Consider the following 17681-nt stretch of genomic DNA (forward strand, 5'->3'; position numbering starts at 1 on the left):
GACACAGAAAACAGGGACCTGCCTGGGCACTTCCTCTGTGTCTGGAGCCCAACGGCCCCGGGGCTTGTAGGCTGCGCTTGCGGAGTTGGGTGGGAGGGTGTCGGGGGCTCTCTGGAGCTGTGCGGGGGCCGGGCCTGCAGAGAGGAGCCTCCCTGTCAGAGCCTCCTGCTGTCGGGAAGGCCCCCCGTGCCTCTGAGCCTCTCCACACTGCCCTGGGGCAGAGGCACAGCAGGGACCTTCCACAGGCCCTGGGTTCCTGTGGGGCGACGGCGCCACCTTGTGGGGACAGCGTAGTGTGCGCTGAGCAGGGCTTCCAAACCTCAAACCCCGAGCAGAGGTAGGGCACAGCTTGTTCAGAGACACTTTACTTGCACCCTCTGGATTTTTCAAGCAACAGGTATGCTGCACTGGGAAGGGGTTGGTGGGGGGCGGTGATGGGTGGTCCACAGGGGAGCCCCTTCCTCTCCCTGGGACCAGCCTCTGTTCTTGGAACAGCTAAGCTGGGCTACGAGGGGATGCAGGGTCTGGGTGAGACTACCTGGGAGCACGAGGTGGGTGGAAGGGGCCCCGGCTGGCCCTCCAGGTCTGCGCCAGTGGAGCCAGGTGTCAGGACAGGCCTGTGGGACGCGGCCCTGGGTCTGGCTGAGGGTCAATGGGGAGCGCCTGTGCCCCCCACCCCTGCCCTGGGGGCCCCTCCTGTGCTGGGCTTGTTCCCCATGGCTCCCTGCACGTGAGTGGGGCTCCTGGAACCCCCATCTGCTGGGGTTGGAGCAGGTAGCTGGGACTTTGGGTTCTGGAGCTGCCACCCTCCCCAAACGCAGGGGCAGTGCTGAGCAGGCAGGGCTTCGGGAACAGGGGCCACCCTGGGTCACACCCCCTCGGGCCACCTAGCCTGCCCAGGCTGCCCCACCCATCCTGGTGCTGAGGGGGCGGCCTTGGGTTGGGTGGGGGTGGGTGCCACAGCACAGGGACCTGCTGAGGTGGGCAGGGCTTCTCGCCCCCAGCCCCCCAGCTGCCTGGTCAGGTCGGGTCAGGGGGCTAAAGCTTCCTGCAGCCCCCTCCCCATGAGCTGATCAAAGGGCTGTGTCCTAGGAGGACGTGGAGGTCTCAGTTCACCAGCTTGCCTGGCCTGGGGCCCCAGGATGGAGACGGTGGAGGCCAGTGACAGACATGAAGGCCACCTGCTCACAGGTACAACCCTGTGCAGTCAGCACCTTAGAACATGCTTGTCCCCCAGTCTGCCCCCATTCCCAGCCATGAATCACCAATCCACTCTGAATTTTTGGATTTTTCATTATCTGTCTGGTTTCCTTTGCTGAGCATGTTTCCAAGGCTCCACCACATGGACATTAATATTGTCCAGTAGTAAGAATGCTCCTTTTATGGAAGCTACAACTTATCACGAAAAACCCCACAGATGTTCACGCACTGTTTTTGTAGAGTTGTAGGTCTTTCTTTCTCTTGGATAAGCCTCGGTCTATTTTAAACACCCCGGGCATGTGGGGAACCCCCGGGGGCACAGGCACCTGCACCCACCGAGCAGCCACCCCAGTGTCCTGGACCTGGCATACCCAGGACCAGCCAGTGGGGCAGACTCAGACAGCATCAGCCACCAGGGAGCAGGGCTGCGGAGGGGCCCCCACAGAACCCGCCTGGGTCTTGGTCTGCAGAGTCAGAAGGCGTCATCATTTGAAAAAAACTTTTTGTCCAGAGACGTCCATGACTCCGTGATGTGACGACTGCAAACACGGGATGACCGATGGGGCTGCCCAGGTCCCACGTGTGCACAAAGCAGGCCGGCAGGTGGCAGGGGCCCTGACACCGGGAGATGCCGGACAGAAAGGAGCACGTGGGAGCATCGCCTCCGACTCGGGGCGCCCTGCTTCCTCCTCCTTTGTTCTGAGGGGTTGGATGCAGCAGAGCTAGTCAGGCTGAGACAAGGATGGTGACACACACGGGGCCAGAGCAGCTCCAGGAGGCCCCAGCCAAGGGCCACAGGCCAGGACAGGTGCCCTGCGGAAGCTGGAGAGCAACCAGGCTGCACTGGGACTCGGCTGGCTGGACAGCCACCTGGCACCCCCAGGCCTGTCCGCCGCCCCCGCCAACCCAGCCCAGCCAGGCACACTCAAGGCCTGCTTCCAACTGGAACTCGGCTCCGTCACATCCACCTTGAAACAGGCAGAGCAGCTGCAAAACCAGGCTCGGCCGTCAGGACCCGCGGCCACCTGGGCAGGGCCGTGTGTTGTATCCACAATTAAGTGTTTCTCTCAACATCAGAAGGGACGTGGTGACACTGCAGCATCCACCCCATGGGGTCGCCATCACGTTTGAAACCGTGCAGTAGGCAAGGATTAGAGTGAGAGCAGGTGCTTCAGCAGCAGCCAGCGGGCCCCTCCCCACCCAGCCCCCCCCCCAACGCCCAAAGGCCTGGGAGACCGCAGGGAGGCCTGGGAGGAGCCTCAGCCTCAGCACAGAAATGGGACCCTGGGATCCCAGCCGGCAGCCACCCAGCTTCCAGGAAGGCTCAGCCGCTGCCCCCCGACCAGGGTTAACGGGCGGGCAGAGCAGCCAAGACCCCAGCCCGGACCCCACAGCCGACCCCTGCGGGGTGCTCAGAATGCTCCAGGGCCACCCGGCCGCCAGCGGGCCCCCCACACTCCCCAGCCCTCCCTGAGGAGACTCTGCAGGGTGGGGGGCTCAGCCCCTCCCCCAGAGCCTTCACCCCTCAGGGAGGATTCTCGGAGCCCCCAGCAAGCCAGGCCAGGGTGTCGTGGAGGCGGGGTCCCCAGAAGCCTGAGAGTCCAGCTGCCTCTGGGGACACCCGGGACATCTGGAGGTGGTGGCATCTGCTGGCGGGCTCAGTTCGGGGCCACCTCACTTCCTGCGGGACGGGGGCCAGGTCAAGGCAAAGGGGCCAGTCACAAGGCAGCGTCCCACCCGCCACCCAGGCTCAGGCCCCTCACCAGCTGCCGCAGAGGAAGAGCAGGCTCTGCACGGCCGGGATGGTGGAGCTGGTGTTCTGGCCAGTAACCAGGTGGCGGTCCAGCACCACGTGCACGGCGTCAGGCTCGCTGGCTGCAGGAGACCCCCGGGGGCCCAGCCTCAGGACATGTGCTGGGCCGGCTCCCGAGACCCTCCCGCACTTGCCCTCCCGGGCCGGGGACTCGTGGTCAAGGGCTGGCCCCCGAGGTCCTCTGGACACTCAGACCCAGCGGGCGGGCCTGGCCAGGGCCCCCACTCACCACTGAAGCAGGCCCCTGCGTCCTTCACGAAGTCCTCCACGACCAGGGGTAGGTGGGCGAAGCCAGGCGCCCGGACGAGCTCGTACACGGAAGGCTGCGGGGGGAAGGGCACCCAGGCTCAGGGGGCCACGCCCGCCACGTGGGGGCTGCTGAGGGTGGAGGGGCCCGCAGCAGGGGCCGGGGCTGAGGCTCTCCCGCCGTGGGGTGGCCTGAGGTGACAAGGCCACCGCAGGGCGGGAGCTGCCTGTCACTGCCTCGCCCAGCATCGGGGCACACGGGTGACCAGAATGAGCCGGGCAGGTGACCTTAGGGCAGAGCCCTTCAACGAGCAGAAGGGCTGGGGGTCGAGCACAGAGCCACGCGAGGGGTGGGGACCGAGGTCCCCCCCAGAGGAGAGCCCCTGCCCCTCTCCTCCTGTCCTCTCCCAGCCACCGGCCAGGCCAGCCCCGTGCAGCCCCCGCACCTAGGCCTCAGTCCTCGCCCGGCAGATCCCCCCAGACCTGCCCCAGGACCCGGACCCTGGCTCCATGTCCAGCCAGGCCCTCTGCCCAAGTGGCGGCATCACTTCCTGGACCCGAAAGGAGTGACACACTCAACAGGCACGAAACAAGGCCCCGAAGGACCCCTGCTCCCCACCCCTGCCCCATGCTGGTAACCAAGGGCCCCATCTGGGCAAACGACTGCTGCCCCCACCGGAGGGGACCCTGGGCCCCCCAGCAGGCCCCCAGCCAGTCCCCCTGCTCTCGGATGTGTGTGTACATCTTCCATACCCACCCACAGCCCAGCACCCCTGCAGCGCACTCACCCCCGTGACGCTGTAGCCTTGGAACACCCAGGACCTGTCCTCATTGGTGGCACAGCAGAGGGCGGCAACGCCGTGGCCCACAGCACAGATGGGCTCTGGAAGCAGGGCCAAGGCCAGAGTGAGGCACTGAAAGCCGCCCAGGCCCCTGCCAACACTCCCACTTCCCTGGCTCCCCTCCCCAGACACAACTCAGAACTAGGATTTGTTCAGAGCCCAAATCCCCTCAAGTTGTTCTCGTGGCCAAGAAACAGGTACAACAAGGAGGAAGACGGGTGCCAGGCCCACCTGTCACACTGGAGCGCCGCCACCCTCTGCCCCGCAGAACCACCCGCCTGGCTCCAGGCCCCAACTTGGCCTCTAGGCACCGTGGGGCAGCCCGCCTGGGAGACCCCCGCCTCCGAATGCAGCGGGGGGAGGCACCCCGGCCCTCCTCTTGCCCCACAGGCCCCTGGCTCCGAGCCTCCCTCTCAGGGCAGCCTGGCATGAGTGTGTTCCCACGGCCTAGGCGGCCCAGACAATCGCTGCCTGGGGACAGGAGGCCCCATTCCCACCAACAAAGGACGCTGTGTGGAGCCCCTGGGTTTGCCTGTTGGGCCCTAACGAGCGTCCCATCCCCGTCGCAGCGACTTGCCCATCACCGCCAATGCCAGGCCAGGGCAGTGCGCCATGTCTCCACAGAGCAGAAGTCCTCCCAGCCGCCCCACCCCACTGGCCTCCGAGCCCAAACCCCACCAGCCTCCGAGCCCAAACCCCACCGGGAACAAAGCCAGCATCCTGCCTGCCATCTGGGGGGGTAAGCATCCCCAGCCATGAGCCCCCGAGGGAGCCAGGCAGAGGGACCCCAGGGGCAGCGGCCTGATGGGCACAAAGTCGGGGAAGGAGGAATGGGGAAGGAATGCCCCGAGAGAGAGAGAGAGAGAGAGAGAGAGAGAGAGAGAGAGAGTGTGTGTGTGTGTGTGTGTGTGTGTGTGTCTGTGTGTGTGTACACGTGCCGTCTAAACTTGTCCGCTCACTGGTCAGAATCATGGCTCTTCACACCTACCCTATCTGGCTCCTGAAATGACCGGGCATCTCCAGCAACAAAACCTGAACCCCGCAGTCCATGGCCATCACCTCCCACGCCCTTCACTGGGCATCTCCCCGTCTCTCCTCCCTGTTGGTGGAGCCCCATTTCCCACGAATCTGCATACACACCCCAACCCCAGTCCCACGGGCCACCTACTGCTCTCGGAGCGGAAGTGCTGCAGGATGCGAGCCAGGGACCCGCTGCTGGCCAGGTCAGCCAGGGCCCCAGGACAGCTGGGAATCAGGAGGGCGTGGTACCGGGCACCTGGCGGGAGACCACAGCCCAGTCAGTCACAGACAGCGAGGTCGCCAGCTGGGACGAGGCCCTACACGGCCACCAGCCCAGCTCCTCTCTGCTCCTGCCAGCCGCTGTGTCACAAGGATTGTGTCACTTATCCCCACGTGGGCTAAGGCTCCCGAGGCTCACAAACCACCTCTGTGTGCCTGCCAACTCCCTCCCCCAGACCAAGCTGGAGAACTCTGGCCACAGGATGCAGGACTGGACACGGCCCTGGATGGCCACAGTGCTTCGTGACAAGCCCCTGGATGCTCCAGGAACAGAGTGAGCAAGCACTTTGGGGCCATGATCCCAGCTGGAACCACCCCCTACCCAGACCCCCTAGGCCCCGCACCGTCGATGGACTCGAGCTTGGCGGGGCTGGCATAGGCCTTGAGGCGGAAGTCCTGCACCCAGCGCGCGTTGCTCTCGTTCACGTCGACGAAGTCCATGGTCTTCCCCTGCAGGAGCCCAGCATGAGACGCCCCGCTATTGACTCAAGAAAATGCTGACAAGGGCTGGGACTGACAGCAGTCCCTCGGGACAAAGGCACCCGACCGCCCAGCCCCTCGGCAAGCCTCACCACACCCAACCCCCTCCTGCCCCTGAGTGGCCTCAGTCTCCTGTCTATAAAGTGGAAGCAAGTGTCCCACCCACCTCAGGGGTGACCCTTAGTGCAGTGAGAAACACCTGATGGGTCACTTCCGTGACCCTGAGTTCCACACCATCGAGGGCCGAGAAGTCCTCCCGATGGTAGGTCTGTGCCACCCTCACTCACACGTGACCAAAGGTCTCAGAAAATGGGGAACGGAACTAGCTGGTGCCACCAGGGTCCTGGGCCCTCAGCCCCATCTGGCTCCCGGCTCCTCCCAGGGGGTGGAGCACTGTCCTGGAGAAAAGGGTGATTGGACTTACCCCGGGGGTGGCCACCTGCAGATTGAAGGCCGCGCTGGCCAGTGTGAAGCAGTGGAGGAAGGACTGGGCCGACACGCCTGCAAGGAGATGCGGCCTGGTGGGTGCAGGGCTCCTCCCGGCCCCGGACCACCCTGGGCAGCAGCCCCTAACCCCATCTCACCCTGGGGCCCACCCCTCCCATGGCTGGGGTAGCAGCCCTAGCCCCCCGGCCCCCCGAGGGGGTTGTCTCCCCAGCCTGACACTACAGGTCTTTCCAGAAGGCAAACCCACGCATGAGGTTCCCTGACACTCACCCTGTCTACGCACCGAACCACAGGGCTGAGCACCAGCCCCACCCCCGAATGCAGCCACAGAGGAGCGCAGTGAGCGAGGCCTGGGGCCGTGGAGGTGGGGCCGCAGCAGGTGTCAGCAGGAAGCGCGGTGCGTCTGGTCTCCTCTGCACAGGCCGGGGGACGCTGGCTCCTTTCCTCACCGAGCTCCCGGATCCTGCCTACCGCCCCGGCCCCGAGGCTGCGTGCAGCCTCTTCTGCGCATGCCCAGTCCGAAGGCTCCCGGCTGCTGGGAGCTGAGGCCCCCCACCAGAAACGCCTGCTTCTAAAGGGACTTGATCTGCATCCCTCCACCTTTATTTAATCGAGGGACCCAATCCCGAAACGTCGCCTTCACCTTTATTCACTCTTACAAATTAATACACATTTATCGTAAAGAGTCCACAAATGGGGCAAAGACGGTCTCCCCAGTTCCTCCAGCCCTCCCACCCCCACCTGCTCCGCCCCAGGGTCTCCTGAAGGGACTCTGGAGGGCCCGCTCGTCCTGCTCGTCCTGCCCACAGAGCGCAGGAGCCTTGTCAGAGCTGTGCCCCCACCCCATGTCTTCAGCATCCCTTCCCCGTGGCACAGCCAAGCCAGTGCGACCCCTCCTCACCCCTACCCCGCTCCGACCACCTACGTCTTCAGGGCTGAACCCCACTCTCGGATGGCTCACCCTTGAACTCCCCATGCGGGGACGGGGGGCGTCCCTCAGTTCCTCCACCCCTCATTCTGGGGACAGCTCAGGGGCCCTGGGGCTCGGCACACTGTGACCCCATGACCCGCGGTCCTCACTCCCTCGCCCACTCGGGCAGCTACAGAAGTCAAGACGGGGACAGACTCCAGAGTCGGACCCTGGGTCCCAACCCTGGTTCTCCACCTCCCCGCCATTCGACCTTGGGCTCATCACTTCTCTGCGATGGAGGCAGCAAGGGGAGGACCCAGGAAGTGCGCCAGCCACCCTCACCGGCTCGTTCCTCCCCTGCTGACCCTGAGCACCCGGAGGCCTTGGCCGAGAACCGGGCCCCACCAGCCACGGCGCCCGCGAGCCCACCAGACTCGTCCCTTCCCCACCCTCGTCCTCCGGGCCGTGTGCCGGGCCGGCGGACAGCGGGGAGGGTGCGGGGAGGAGACACCACTGCCCTCGCCGCCCCGCCTCCCCGGCTCCCCCAGAGCGGCGGCCCGGCGTACGGACCAGACCCGCGGCGGGCCGCCATCCCCGGTTCTCGTCTCCACAGAACCCCGGCCCGGGCGGAAGCACTCGCGGCGGACGTACCCCGGCCCCGCCCTGCCCTCTCGAGCCTCACCTTCGGCGGCGCCGCTGGCCACGAGGAGGCAGGCTGGCCGGCTCGGGAGCCGCTCGGACGCCATGGGCCCAGCTACGGCCTGTGCGGCCTGCGCGTGCGCGCAGCGTGCCAGGGGCAAGGTCAAGGGCCGCGGCGGCCTGGGGGCTGGGCTGAGCCGCGCCGGGCGCATGCGCCATTCCGCGTCCCGCCCCGCCTCTCCCTCCCAGCCCTGGTCCGGGTCGGAGTTCAGGTCAAGGTCCGCCGGGGCCACTCCTCCGACTCTGTCCGCCTCGTGGCCCCGGCGGGCCCGCAGAGAGGTCTGAGCTTGGGCGCGGGGCCGCAGGAGAGGCCTCCGAGGGTCTTCTCGGGCCAGATCCCTCAGCAGCCCTGAGCAGACCCCTGGCCCGACTCCTGCCCGCGGTCAGGAGCACGGTTCATTCCCCTTCCCAAGCCCAGTCCAGGGCCGCGCGCCAGCCTGTGAGGGTACGGGTCCCACGTGGCATGTGGAGTTGGGAGGGGCATCCTGCACAGAGGCAGCGGTGGTGGCATAGGGCCTCACAAGCCAGAAGCCTCATTCTGGGTCTGGCAGTGGCCTGCCTCTCCATGTCTGCCCCCGTGTCCAGTGGGGAGGACACACACAAGATGACCTGTCATGGTGACTGGGGTGCCCCCCAGGTGGGCTTGCAGTCTCGCTGCCCCTTCCTGAGTGGGTTCCCATCCCAGGGGGCGGCCCCTGTCCCTCACACCCCACCCCCTGCGGTTGAGGTGGGGCCTGTTACTCAGGCCCGGCCTCAGGGCCCACATCTGGGCCAGGTGGCCCTGCACACCTGGGGGTGATGGCGGCTGCTGCAGGGGAGGGACTGGCAGGTGACTCCTCCTCTCGGAGCAGATGCAGGAGGGCCTGGGGACCAGACAGATCTGCAGCCAGCAGCCCAGGCCTGGTGACTGTCTCCTGGGAAAGATCTAGACCTGAGAGGTTGGGGCTCCCCCTTCAGAGCCCCCACCCGTCCTGCTGAGCCTCATCCCACAGCACTTGCCCTGGGTCACACCTGAGGTGTAGGCTCACCCACCTCCCCCCGGCATCATCTACACACTATTCAGGTACCTCCTTGTCCGATAGCGAGAGCCCGGGTGGGGCAGGTGAAGGTGGGGGAGGCCTGGGGGCTGGGCACAGGGGCTCTGCTGTTGGGGGTTGGGACACTCTTGAACCTGGGCTCTTGCACTTGTTTGGGACCCTGAGGCACAAGGTACGTGGGGATCACAGGTCCTGTTGTCCTGCACCAGCGTTTCATTCCTGTCTCTGGAACTTGCTCACCCTGGAAGCCAAGGCCGGGTGAGTGGGGGGCCATTCCTGGGGGGCTTGCTGACCAGTGCTTCAGGTCACCCCTGCTTTTGCTCCCCTGGCAACTTCCTCTTTTCAGAGCACGCCTGAGCCTTTCCCTGGGGGCCTTTGCACTTCCTATTCCTACCTCTGGAATGCTGGAGTGCCTCTCTGCCCGTCAAACTCCTAACCATCCGTCAAAGCCCATGGGCACTAAGGCACTGTCTACTCAGTTCTCCCGTTCTGAGAACACCCCATGCAAGGACTGCCCTGAGTGCCCCTTTGTTAGCTCAGCCTGACTGCCCAGTGGGCCTCCCATATAAGGACTTGGGATTGGGGCTCTCTCAGGGTGGGTGTGTCACGGGCAGGCCAGCTACCCAGGCAGCGGGCAGAGTGGCCCATGTCCCAGGCCCAGGATGCATCCCTCTTCCCAGCAGGGCTAAGGCCCCTCAGTTCCGGGTTCTCTTTTGGCCGAGGCTGGGCAGGGTGGGATCCAGAGACTTAGACCTCAAGCACCTGTGGGTTTTGCAGACCCTGCACCAGCCCCTAAAGCCTGGGGCGGCTGAGGCCAGGGCAGCGGGCTGGGCACAGGGTCCCTCTGCCTCGGGTGGGGCTTCAGCAGTACTGTTGAGAGGACAGATCGGCTGGTTCCACTGTCTGACCCCAGGCTGCCAGGGCCTGGCTGGAGGACATCAGGCAGTTGGACAGGTAGTGGCGATCTGTGGCCTGGAGTGGGGTGATGTGACAGGGAGGTGGGTTCTGTCTCAAGCTGGCCCATCCCAATGCCCAGGACATCAGGACAGGGAGCAGCGGTCACCTGGGAGGATCCAGAGGAGGGTCTGAATGGGGTTCCCCTCAAACACACCTCCGGGTACCACTGGGCTGGAGGGAGGGCTGACTTACACCCAGGCTTTGTTCCCACGTGCCAGGGTGGATCCCAGGGACGTTCCCTCAGCCCTCTCTGCAACACACAGGGAAGCGTGCACTTCTCTCTTGCCGGGACATGTGCCTGATGCCAGGGCCGGGGGCGGGGTGGGGCATGTGGAGGTGGGGCGGCTTTCGCTCTGCTCAGCGGCCCTCGGACAGCCAGCACCGGCTCCAGGGGCCGAAGGCACCAGACAGGAAGCCCAGGCACAGCGGGACCAGTCACTGGGGCGCAGGGAGCCTCTGCCTGCCCGGCCCTGGGACCTCCCTGAGGTCAGGGAGCCTCGGGGCGAGGGGTGCACTGAAGGCCCAGGAATCAGAGAGGCCCTATGCAGCAGCCAGGGGGAGGGTGCGCAGCAGTGAGCCGCCCGCACCTCCGCCCTCCCCAGGCCTCGGTTGTTCTGCCCTGCTGGAGGAAGAGCATTTCCAGAGGCCCCTACCTCGCCATTCCCATGTCTGCAGAGGGCAGGATCCTGAGGCACTGGCATCCCCACCCCCGGGCACACCGAGGAGGCGTGCCAGGGTGGGGTCCCCAAAGGGAAGTTACGCTCGGGAGAGGAGAGGGTGCTAGAGAGGAAAGCAAACTGGACCCCTACACCTTTTGCATCCCTATACAGTGACCTCATGTGTGACACAGCTTATCCTGGCAGCCCCTCCCTCAGTGCCCAGCCCACTGGGGCCTCCGTCCCTGGAGACGCTGCTGCCATCTGAGTTCTCCTGGTTTTCAGGTGTCCTTGTAAGTTCGAGTGGGATTTACAGTGTGTACTCTTTACACACTGAATACTTTTTATAGCTGGTATTTTGTTTAGACCTTAAACGTAGTTCTGGGACTTCCCTGGTGGTCCAGTGGTTAAGCATCTGCCTTCCAATGCAGGGGATTCGGGTTCGATCCCTAGTCAGGGAACTAAGATCCCACATGCCGCGGGGCAACTAAGCCCGCATGCCGCGACTACCAAGCCCGCGCCGTCTGGAGCCCGAACGCTGCAACTAAGACCCGATGCAGCCAAACAAACAAACAAATAAATAAATAAAAGTAGTTCTGTAATAGAAGTAATTTAGCCTGGGCATCCCCAAGAGGTTGTTTTTGTTTGTTTGTTTTGTTTTTTTCTCATTTTGGAAGCATGCCTACATTCCTCAAGCTTAGAGATGCTATGAACGAGAAGCTGAGCCTCAGAAGAAACAGGAGATGGTTACAAAGTGATACCACAAAACTACAGTGTGGCCTTGTGGCAGGTGCAGGCAGACCCAGGCTCAGGATAGGCCCTGGCTGTGTGGGAAGTGACAGCAGGAGACAGAGTCACCATGGGGCTAGGGGGACCGTCCACTACCTGATGCTGGCCCATCACACCTGCTGGTGAGAAAGAAAGACCACAAGCTCTCCAGCTTATTCCACACAAAACCTAAGGTCCAGATGCATTAAAGGCCTAAATGTGAGTAAATGCCAAGAGTATTAGACTACAACAAGGGAGAACATCCTTGTAACCGAGATTCCAAAAGCTTGCATGGTAAAGGGAGCAACAGTTCCGTGTGATAAACTGAGATTTTGGAACTTCTAGATGCAGGAAACAGAGTGAGGTGTAAGCCAGCCACTGAATGCAGATAAGTGCCATTTGATGAAGGCTTGGAATATAAAACACATAAAGAGGACTTCCCTGGTGGTGCAGTGGTTAAGAATCCGCCTGCCAATGCAGGGGACACGGGTTCGAGGCCTGGTCCAGGAAGATCCCACATGTCGCAGAGCAACTAAGCCCGTGCTCCACAACAAAGAGAAACCACTGCAATGAGAAGCCCGCGCACCACAACGAAGAATAGCCCCTGCTCGCCGCAACTAGAGAAAGCCCGCAAGCAGCAACCAAGACCCAGTGCAGCCAAAAATAAATAAATAAAATAAAAATCTTAAAAAAAAAAATCAGAAAAGGCAAGGTCCAGATGGCCAAGAACCTGGTGAAAAGTAGCAGTTGGATCAGTGCAAACAGAAACAACCAGAAGTGGCCAGCTTCCCCCGTTCAGACGGACTTTATTATTTATTTATTTATTTTATTTATTTATTTTTGGCTGTGTTGGGTCTCTGTTGCTGCGCGCGGACTTTCTCTAGTTGCGGCGAGTGGGGGCTACTCTTCGTTTTGGTGCACGGGCTTCTCACTGCGGTGGCTTCTTGTGTCGCAGAGCGTGGGCTCTAGGCGCATGGGCTTCAGTAGTTGTGGCACGCGGGCTCAGTAGTTGTGGCTCACGGGCTTAGTTGCTCCACAGCATGTGGGATCTTCCCCGGACCAGGGCGCGAACCCGCGTCCCCTGCACTGGCAGGCAGATACTTAACCACTGCACCACCAGGGAAGTCCCCAGATGGGCTTTTAAACCTTGAGTGCTTCACCTGCTCCTGTGTCACCAAGGGAGGGGAGCTCTGCTCTCGTGGCCGACCCACGGGCACGAGACAGGGCAGCCGAGTTTAAGGTGCATACACAGTGTGGCCCACCTCTGGGCGAGTCCCAGGAGAACTGCAGGGAGGGCCTCAGGTGTGCACACACCCGTGTTCACAGCAGCCTTACAGGAAGAGGCAGCCCAGTGACCATCAACGAATGATGGACACACAAAAGGTGGTCCACACATATGATGGGATGGTCAGCCTTAAAAGGAAGGAGATCCTGACGCGGGCTACAGCATGGATGAAGCAGGGACATTATGCTCAGTGAATAAGCCAGACACAGAAGGACAAATCCTGTCTGATTCCACTCCCATGATGTCCCCAGAGTCGTCATTCATAAAGACAGAAAGTAGATGGTGAGGGCCGGGGTGGGGGGTGGGGGGAGGGAATGGGGAGTGAGGGTTTGATGGGGACAGATTGTCAGTTTGGGAAGATGAATGATTTCCAGAGGCGGGTGGATGTGATGAATGCCAAAGCCCTGTGCATCGAAAAGTTCAAGATAAAATGGTAAATTTTATATAATGTACATTTTACCACAATAAAATAAAGGCCAGATGTGCATGCAGGATGCCCAGAGACACAGGGCACTGGAGCAGGACAAGGATTTCCATTACTGCTCTGTCTAAAGTTGCAAAATTCTGAAACAACCTAAACATCCTTTAATAGAGAATCGAGAAGTAAAATGGGGCGGCAACACGGGGAGAACATCACCGCATCGGGAGGACCAAGCCCTGCGTGTCCAGCTGAAGGTGACCGAGCTCACCTTCACAGTCACCTCCGTCCTGCCCCAAGTCCCCTAAAATGGCAGAAGGATTTTCATTTGTTTGCATTTAAGGTGCAAGCAGAACAGAGAGAAGGGGAGAGGGGGCTGGCTGGCTGCAGAAGGTAGGCAACGACAGCCCCGGCGCCCATGGGGCAGGTGGGTTGGAGGCTGTGGGTGTGGGAACTGTCCACCTGCTCTTTGTGGCCAAGCTCAGGCCAGATGGCTCAGGGCAAGGGTGTCGGGTCTGTTTGGAGTGTGTTCACCCCAAGGAAGGGCTCTGGACTTCTCTGGGCCTGAGGTATGGGTGCACCAATGGGGGATGAGTACCTGGAAAAGAAGGGAGAGACATGCCCCCAACCAACTTGAGGAAGTCCCTGGGGCCCAGGGTGACAAAGCCTGCAGAGCATTTCTGGAGCCCAGGGGGCCTTCCTCCCCACGAGCCCACGCCCGCGCGACTCCCCCAGTTGGACACCTGGCCAGGGTGGGCAGGGAGCTGCGGGTGGAAGGGAATGAGAGGAGGGACACCCCTGCCTGCAGTGACCTCCCCACCCCCCCGGAGTGGCGAGCTCACTGCAGAGAGGGGTCAAGAAAGAGTCCCCAGCTGGAGAGGACGACTGAGGGCCAAGGTCCCCCTTCCCCTGCCAACGTGGCTCCAGTACAGCTCGACCCCAGGCTGTGGCCGGCAGCCTGGGCCTGGGGGTGGGTCCTGCAGCCCCTGGGTGTCCATCTAGGGTCAGGGTCTGCAGGAAGGCCTGGCTTTGGCTGTCTGGGAGGGGCTAGGCCCCGGGCGGGGCTGTGGGTAGAGCCCACCAGGACCAAGGGCACGGAGGTGGCAGGAAGGGCTGGTGAGGGGCGCCTGGGGGTCCCTGCCCCTCCCTGGAAGGCCCTCGGTGTGGACACATGACACCCCACACACCCAGACAGGCAGCCCCAGCCTGGCCCGGCCGCGTGCAGGTGAGGACGCCAGCCCAGCCTTTAGATAATTAGAGTTTATTTCAGACTCGGCCTCCACTCAGGCCCGGGGTTCCAGTGGCCAGCTGGCCAGGCAAGGGCACATCGGGCTCCCACAGTGCCCACTGCCACCGTGCCACGGGCCCAGCAAAGCATGGTCTCCCTGCAGGCGCAATGAGGCAGCGGACGTGGGTGATGGTCACCCACCAAGCGGTTCTACTCTACCTGTGTTATTGCATGTATACGCTTGTTAGACTCCAAGGACGCTGGGTGAGGCAGGAGGTGCCGTCTGGGGGGGCCTAGGCCGGCACAGCTGCCTCCCTGCCAGGCTCTCAGCTGCCCACAGGACAACTGCCGCATGGTGGGATGGGGGTCAGGGCAGGAAATGTGGGGGCCCAGCTAGAAGGTAAACTTGCGGAGCCCCTCCCGACACCAGCCTTCGGGCTGTCTGTCCACCCAGCCAGCACTCAGGCGACCGGGCAAGTGGCTCGGAAACTCCGCCCGTGTGGCCGCCTGCCTGAGGTCAGCCCCCCCGGAATCAGCCCACCCAGATGAACGCCCCACCCCAAGCTGCAAGCAAAGAGCAGAAATGGGGAGAGTGAAACAGCCGCACCCTTTAATGTCCCCACATGGGCTGGACCCAGGTCAGAACCCATCCCAGACCCCTGCACAGCCCTGGGGGCACCCAGCCTGGGGGCTCATCAGGAAGTTGCTGCCAGGAAGCCCACAGAACCACTGGGGCCCTTGGGACAGGCGGCGGACACACTCAGCCCACTCCTTCCTCCGCCCCCAGGTGCTCTGGTCCAGGCTGAGCCTCCGCCCCATGTCAGGGCTCCACCCGTGCTGCTCTGTAAGCCACAGAGTCTGGGCTCCTTCTGCCCCCAGGCTCAGAGGGGAAAGTGCTGGGGACTGACCGACCGAGGGGGCTTGGTTTCCACTGCTGGCAGGGGGCCTGTCCCTCTCTCTCTTCCTCTGCGTGTATATGGGGGGGTACACAAGTATATGTATTACGTATGTATAGACAGCTGTGTGTGAACTTGGCATGCACTAGATTCCCGAGGTCTGTACAGGAAGTGGCTGTGCCCCCACCTGGGCACCAGCCATCATTTTTTTCGGACCAGGAAGGCCACACCAAGAATCAGGGCTGCAGCTGCCACAGCCATGCCCCCAGCCACAAGCACGGGGGTCAAGTTCTCGAAAGGGCAGGGGCCTTGGCCCTCTGGGCCCCCGTTGGGGGCCTCGCCCTCCTCAGCCCCATCCCCAGGGCCCTTGGGCTCGGGGGCTGCATCGGGGCTGCTGGGGGCTGCGGGGGCCGGCTTCAGGTTGCTGTGGTTGTTGAGGAGGGCAGGGTCTGCCTTGGCCGGGGTCTTCTTGGCAGGTGGCAGGGTGGGGGCCGCTGGAGGCTCCTGCTTCTCCACTTGGGCCTCCTTCTTCCCTGGCTTAGCCGAGGGGGCTTTCCCGTCCACAGCGGTGGGTGCTCGGGCCTCAGCAGCAGCCTTGGTGTCGGCCTTGGGGCTGCTGGTCGACTTCCCTCTGGACTCCATGGTGGGTGTGCTGGCGGGCTGCACGTGGCGTGCGTGGACAGGTAGGTGTCTAGACCGCAGCAGCTCAGGACAGCTCACCCCTGGGCATCCTATGAGCCTGGGGGATGGGGGAGACCCAACGAGGCTGGGACAAGAGACTTGGCGTCCTGTCCAGCTCCCACCTCCTTGTCCCTATAGAGACCCTGCTCAGTTCTCTGGACCCTCTTCTTCCAGGGCTCAGCCTCCTTCCGGCTTCACGCACCTTCTGAGAAGCCCCTCCAAGCACACAAGCAGGGGCTGTGGGCCCACTTTGGGCTGGGGTGTCAGGATGAGACCAGCCAGAGGCTTCAGCTTCCTCATCTGTGACATGGTCTTGCCCACACGTGTGCCGTGTCCATCACGCTGACCCAGGGTGGGGAAGAGAGCCCACCCAGCCCTGAGAAGGGTGTGCGGTCAGGGGAGGTGGACAGCGGCCCCGTGGGCAGAACTGACTGCATACCCTTCTCAGGGCTGGGCGGGCTGCGGGGTAGGCAGGGCAGGGCGGGAACCCAGAGTCTGGGCTCTCGGGCCTTGGTAGGGTAGGAATGGGCCCCAGGCCACCAGGACCTGGATGTGACAAAACCAAGGTGTCTTCTCAGAAGGCTGGAGAAGCCAGGGTGGCCGTGACAGGCCTGTGCCTCCCAGCCAGCCATCTACTCCCCCCAGCGCCGGGCACCCGCCCCCATGACTGGCCTTGCCTGCTCCGGCCTAAGAGCAGGGAGTCCTCTGTGACCCTGAGGCCACACCTGCCTCTGGGAGTGGAGGAAATCCCTGGTGTGAGTCTGGGGTTGGCAGGCGCCCTGTCATCAGCCTCAGCATCCCCAAATCTGGGCCAGGCAGAGGATGGGGGCTCTGCGCTGTAGGGAAGGCCTGGCCCAGAGCTTAAATGTCTAGGGAGGGAAGGGGGACTGGGGGCCTCGCCACTCTGGGCCTGAGTCTTCCCTCCCTGGACACCCGGACACCGGCGGTCTGCCGCTTCTCCAGGAGGGTGAGAACTCCCACCTCCACCCTCAGGGAGAGGGAGCCTGCGTGGGGGGTGGCGGCCCCAGGTCCCCGCCCTGGCAATGCACACTAACCACAGTGAAGGTCGCCTGAAGGTCACGGCGTGATGGGGGTGTCCTGATGAGAGGCCCAGCTGCTGGCCTACTTCCCGGGGAACCCCAGCAGCCCCTCACCCCTGCCATTCTGGAGGGGCACCCAGCTGCTGGGCATCAAGTTTGCAAAGGGCAGGGGGTCCACTCTCCACCTCCCCCAGACCCTTGGTTATTTCTGGCTCATAGTAACGTCACCCGGCTACCCCTCCCCCTCCTGGCCGCTGTGCCCAAGAGAGCAAGGGCCCCGGAGGGCCCCCGGTGACCTTCATAGCGGAGAACCGCTGCTTCTTCCTGCGGGGCCCAACGCCCCCACCCCGCCCCAGACCCCAGGCCCCAGGCCGCGGAGTCCCCGCCGCCTTACGCTGCTGCTCCCGGCGCTCCCACCTCGGCGCAGCGTGCTCTTCGCGGGACCACGGCGGGCGGCGGGCGGCGGGCGGCGGCCGCGGATCAAGGACTGGGAGTTTCCCACAATGCACTGCTTCCGGCGCAGGAAGGGGGGCGGGGACCGCATCAGCGCTGGCTCCGCCCACCTGCTCTCGGCCACCACAGCGCCCCGAGCTGGCTGACACCTCTGGGGCCCCCAAACCCAGCTCTGCTTTTAATCCCAAGGGCAGCTTAGAGTCAGGGAGGTGAGGGGCCGAGGCTGGCTTTTCCGCAACCCCATCCCAGACTGTGAGGGAGTCAGGAGGCCACTCCGCCCAGGACCCCCTCCAGCCAGTGTGCCCATCAGTGGGGGGGCAGACGGA

The 17681-nt window shown here is 63.4% G+C and overlaps 2 protein-coding genes and 1 long non-coding RNA gene across 4 annotated transcripts; 1 reads left to right on the forward strand and 2 right to left on the reverse strand.

Annotated features, from left to right (window-relative positions):
- Window positions 1-1275: 1275 nt before the first annotated feature.
- On the reverse strand, window positions 1276-8029 carry GATD1 (glutamine amidotransferase class 1 domain containing 1). The gene is made up of 8 exons (XM_060105032.1): window positions 7920-8029; window positions 6305-6381; window positions 5745-5850; window positions 5270-5377; window positions 4048-4142; window positions 3243-3336; window positions 2964-3075; window positions 1276-2881 (listed from the first exon to the last, which is right to left on the reverse strand). The coding sequence occupies exons 1-8, from the start codon at window positions 7981-7983 to the stop codon at window positions 2875-2877; spliced, it is 663 nt and encodes a 220-aa protein (XP_059961015.1). The 5' UTR covers window positions 7984-8029; the 3' UTR covers window positions 1276-2874.
- A 1120-nt stretch (window positions 8030-9149) lies between these two features.
- Window positions 9150-11143, forward strand: LOC132494379 (uncharacterized). The gene is made up of 3 exons (XR_009533060.1): window positions 9150-9231; window positions 10761-10879; window positions 11018-11143. It is a non-coding gene; the product is annotated as an uncharacterized LOC132494379 (long non-coding RNA).
- Window positions 11144-14302: 3159 nt separating this feature from the next.
- CEND1 (cell cycle exit and neuronal differentiation 1) lies at window positions 14303-17397 on the reverse strand. 2 transcript variants are annotated; one of them, XM_060105320.1, is made up of 2 exons: window positions 17320-17397; window positions 14303-15920 (listed from the first exon to the last, which is right to left on the reverse strand). In XM_060105320.1, exon 2 carries the CDS (start codon window positions 15821-15823, stop codon window positions 15383-15385), a length of 441 nt encoding a protein of 146 aa, XP_059961303.1. In that variant the 5' UTR covers window positions 15824-15920; window positions 17320-17397; the 3' UTR covers window positions 14303-15382. The 2 variants fall into 2 exon arrangements, with proteins under 2 accessions (XP_059961303.1, XP_059961302.1); XM_060105319.1 differs by having other exon boundaries at window positions 17297-17397.
- Between the last annotated feature and the right edge of the window lie 284 nt (window positions 17398-17681).

The sequence above is a fragment of the Mesoplodon densirostris genome, chromosome 7 (assembly GCF_025265405.1).
Source record: "Mesoplodon densirostris isolate mMesDen1 chromosome 7, mMesDen1 primary haplotype, whole genome shotgun sequence".
In the NCBI taxonomy this organism is placed as follows: Eukaryota; Metazoa; Chordata; class Mammalia; order Artiodactyla; family Ziphiidae; genus Mesoplodon; species Mesoplodon densirostris.

What these genes read in the sequence shown, in the direction of transcription:
- GATD1 (XM_060105032.1), bottom strand. Translation starts at nt 7,983, where the DNA reads ATGGCGTCCGAGCGGCTCCCGAGCCGGCCAGCCTGCCTCCTCGTGGCC. An exon ending in TGCAGGTGGCCACCCCCGGG is followed by an intron (nt 5,851 to 6,304) that starts GTAAGTCCAATC and finishes GGGCTCCTGCAG; the next exon opens with GGGAAGACCATGGACTTCGT. An exon ending in AAGGCTACAGCGTCACGGGG is followed by an intron (nt 3,337 to 4,047) that starts GTGAGTGCGCTG and finishes TTCCCCCCGCAG; the next exon opens with CCTTCCGTGTACGAGCTCGT.
- CEND1 (XM_060105320.1), bottom strand. Translation starts at nt 15,823, where the DNA reads ATGGAGTCCAGAGGGAAGTCGACCAGCAGCCCCAAGGCCGACACCAAG.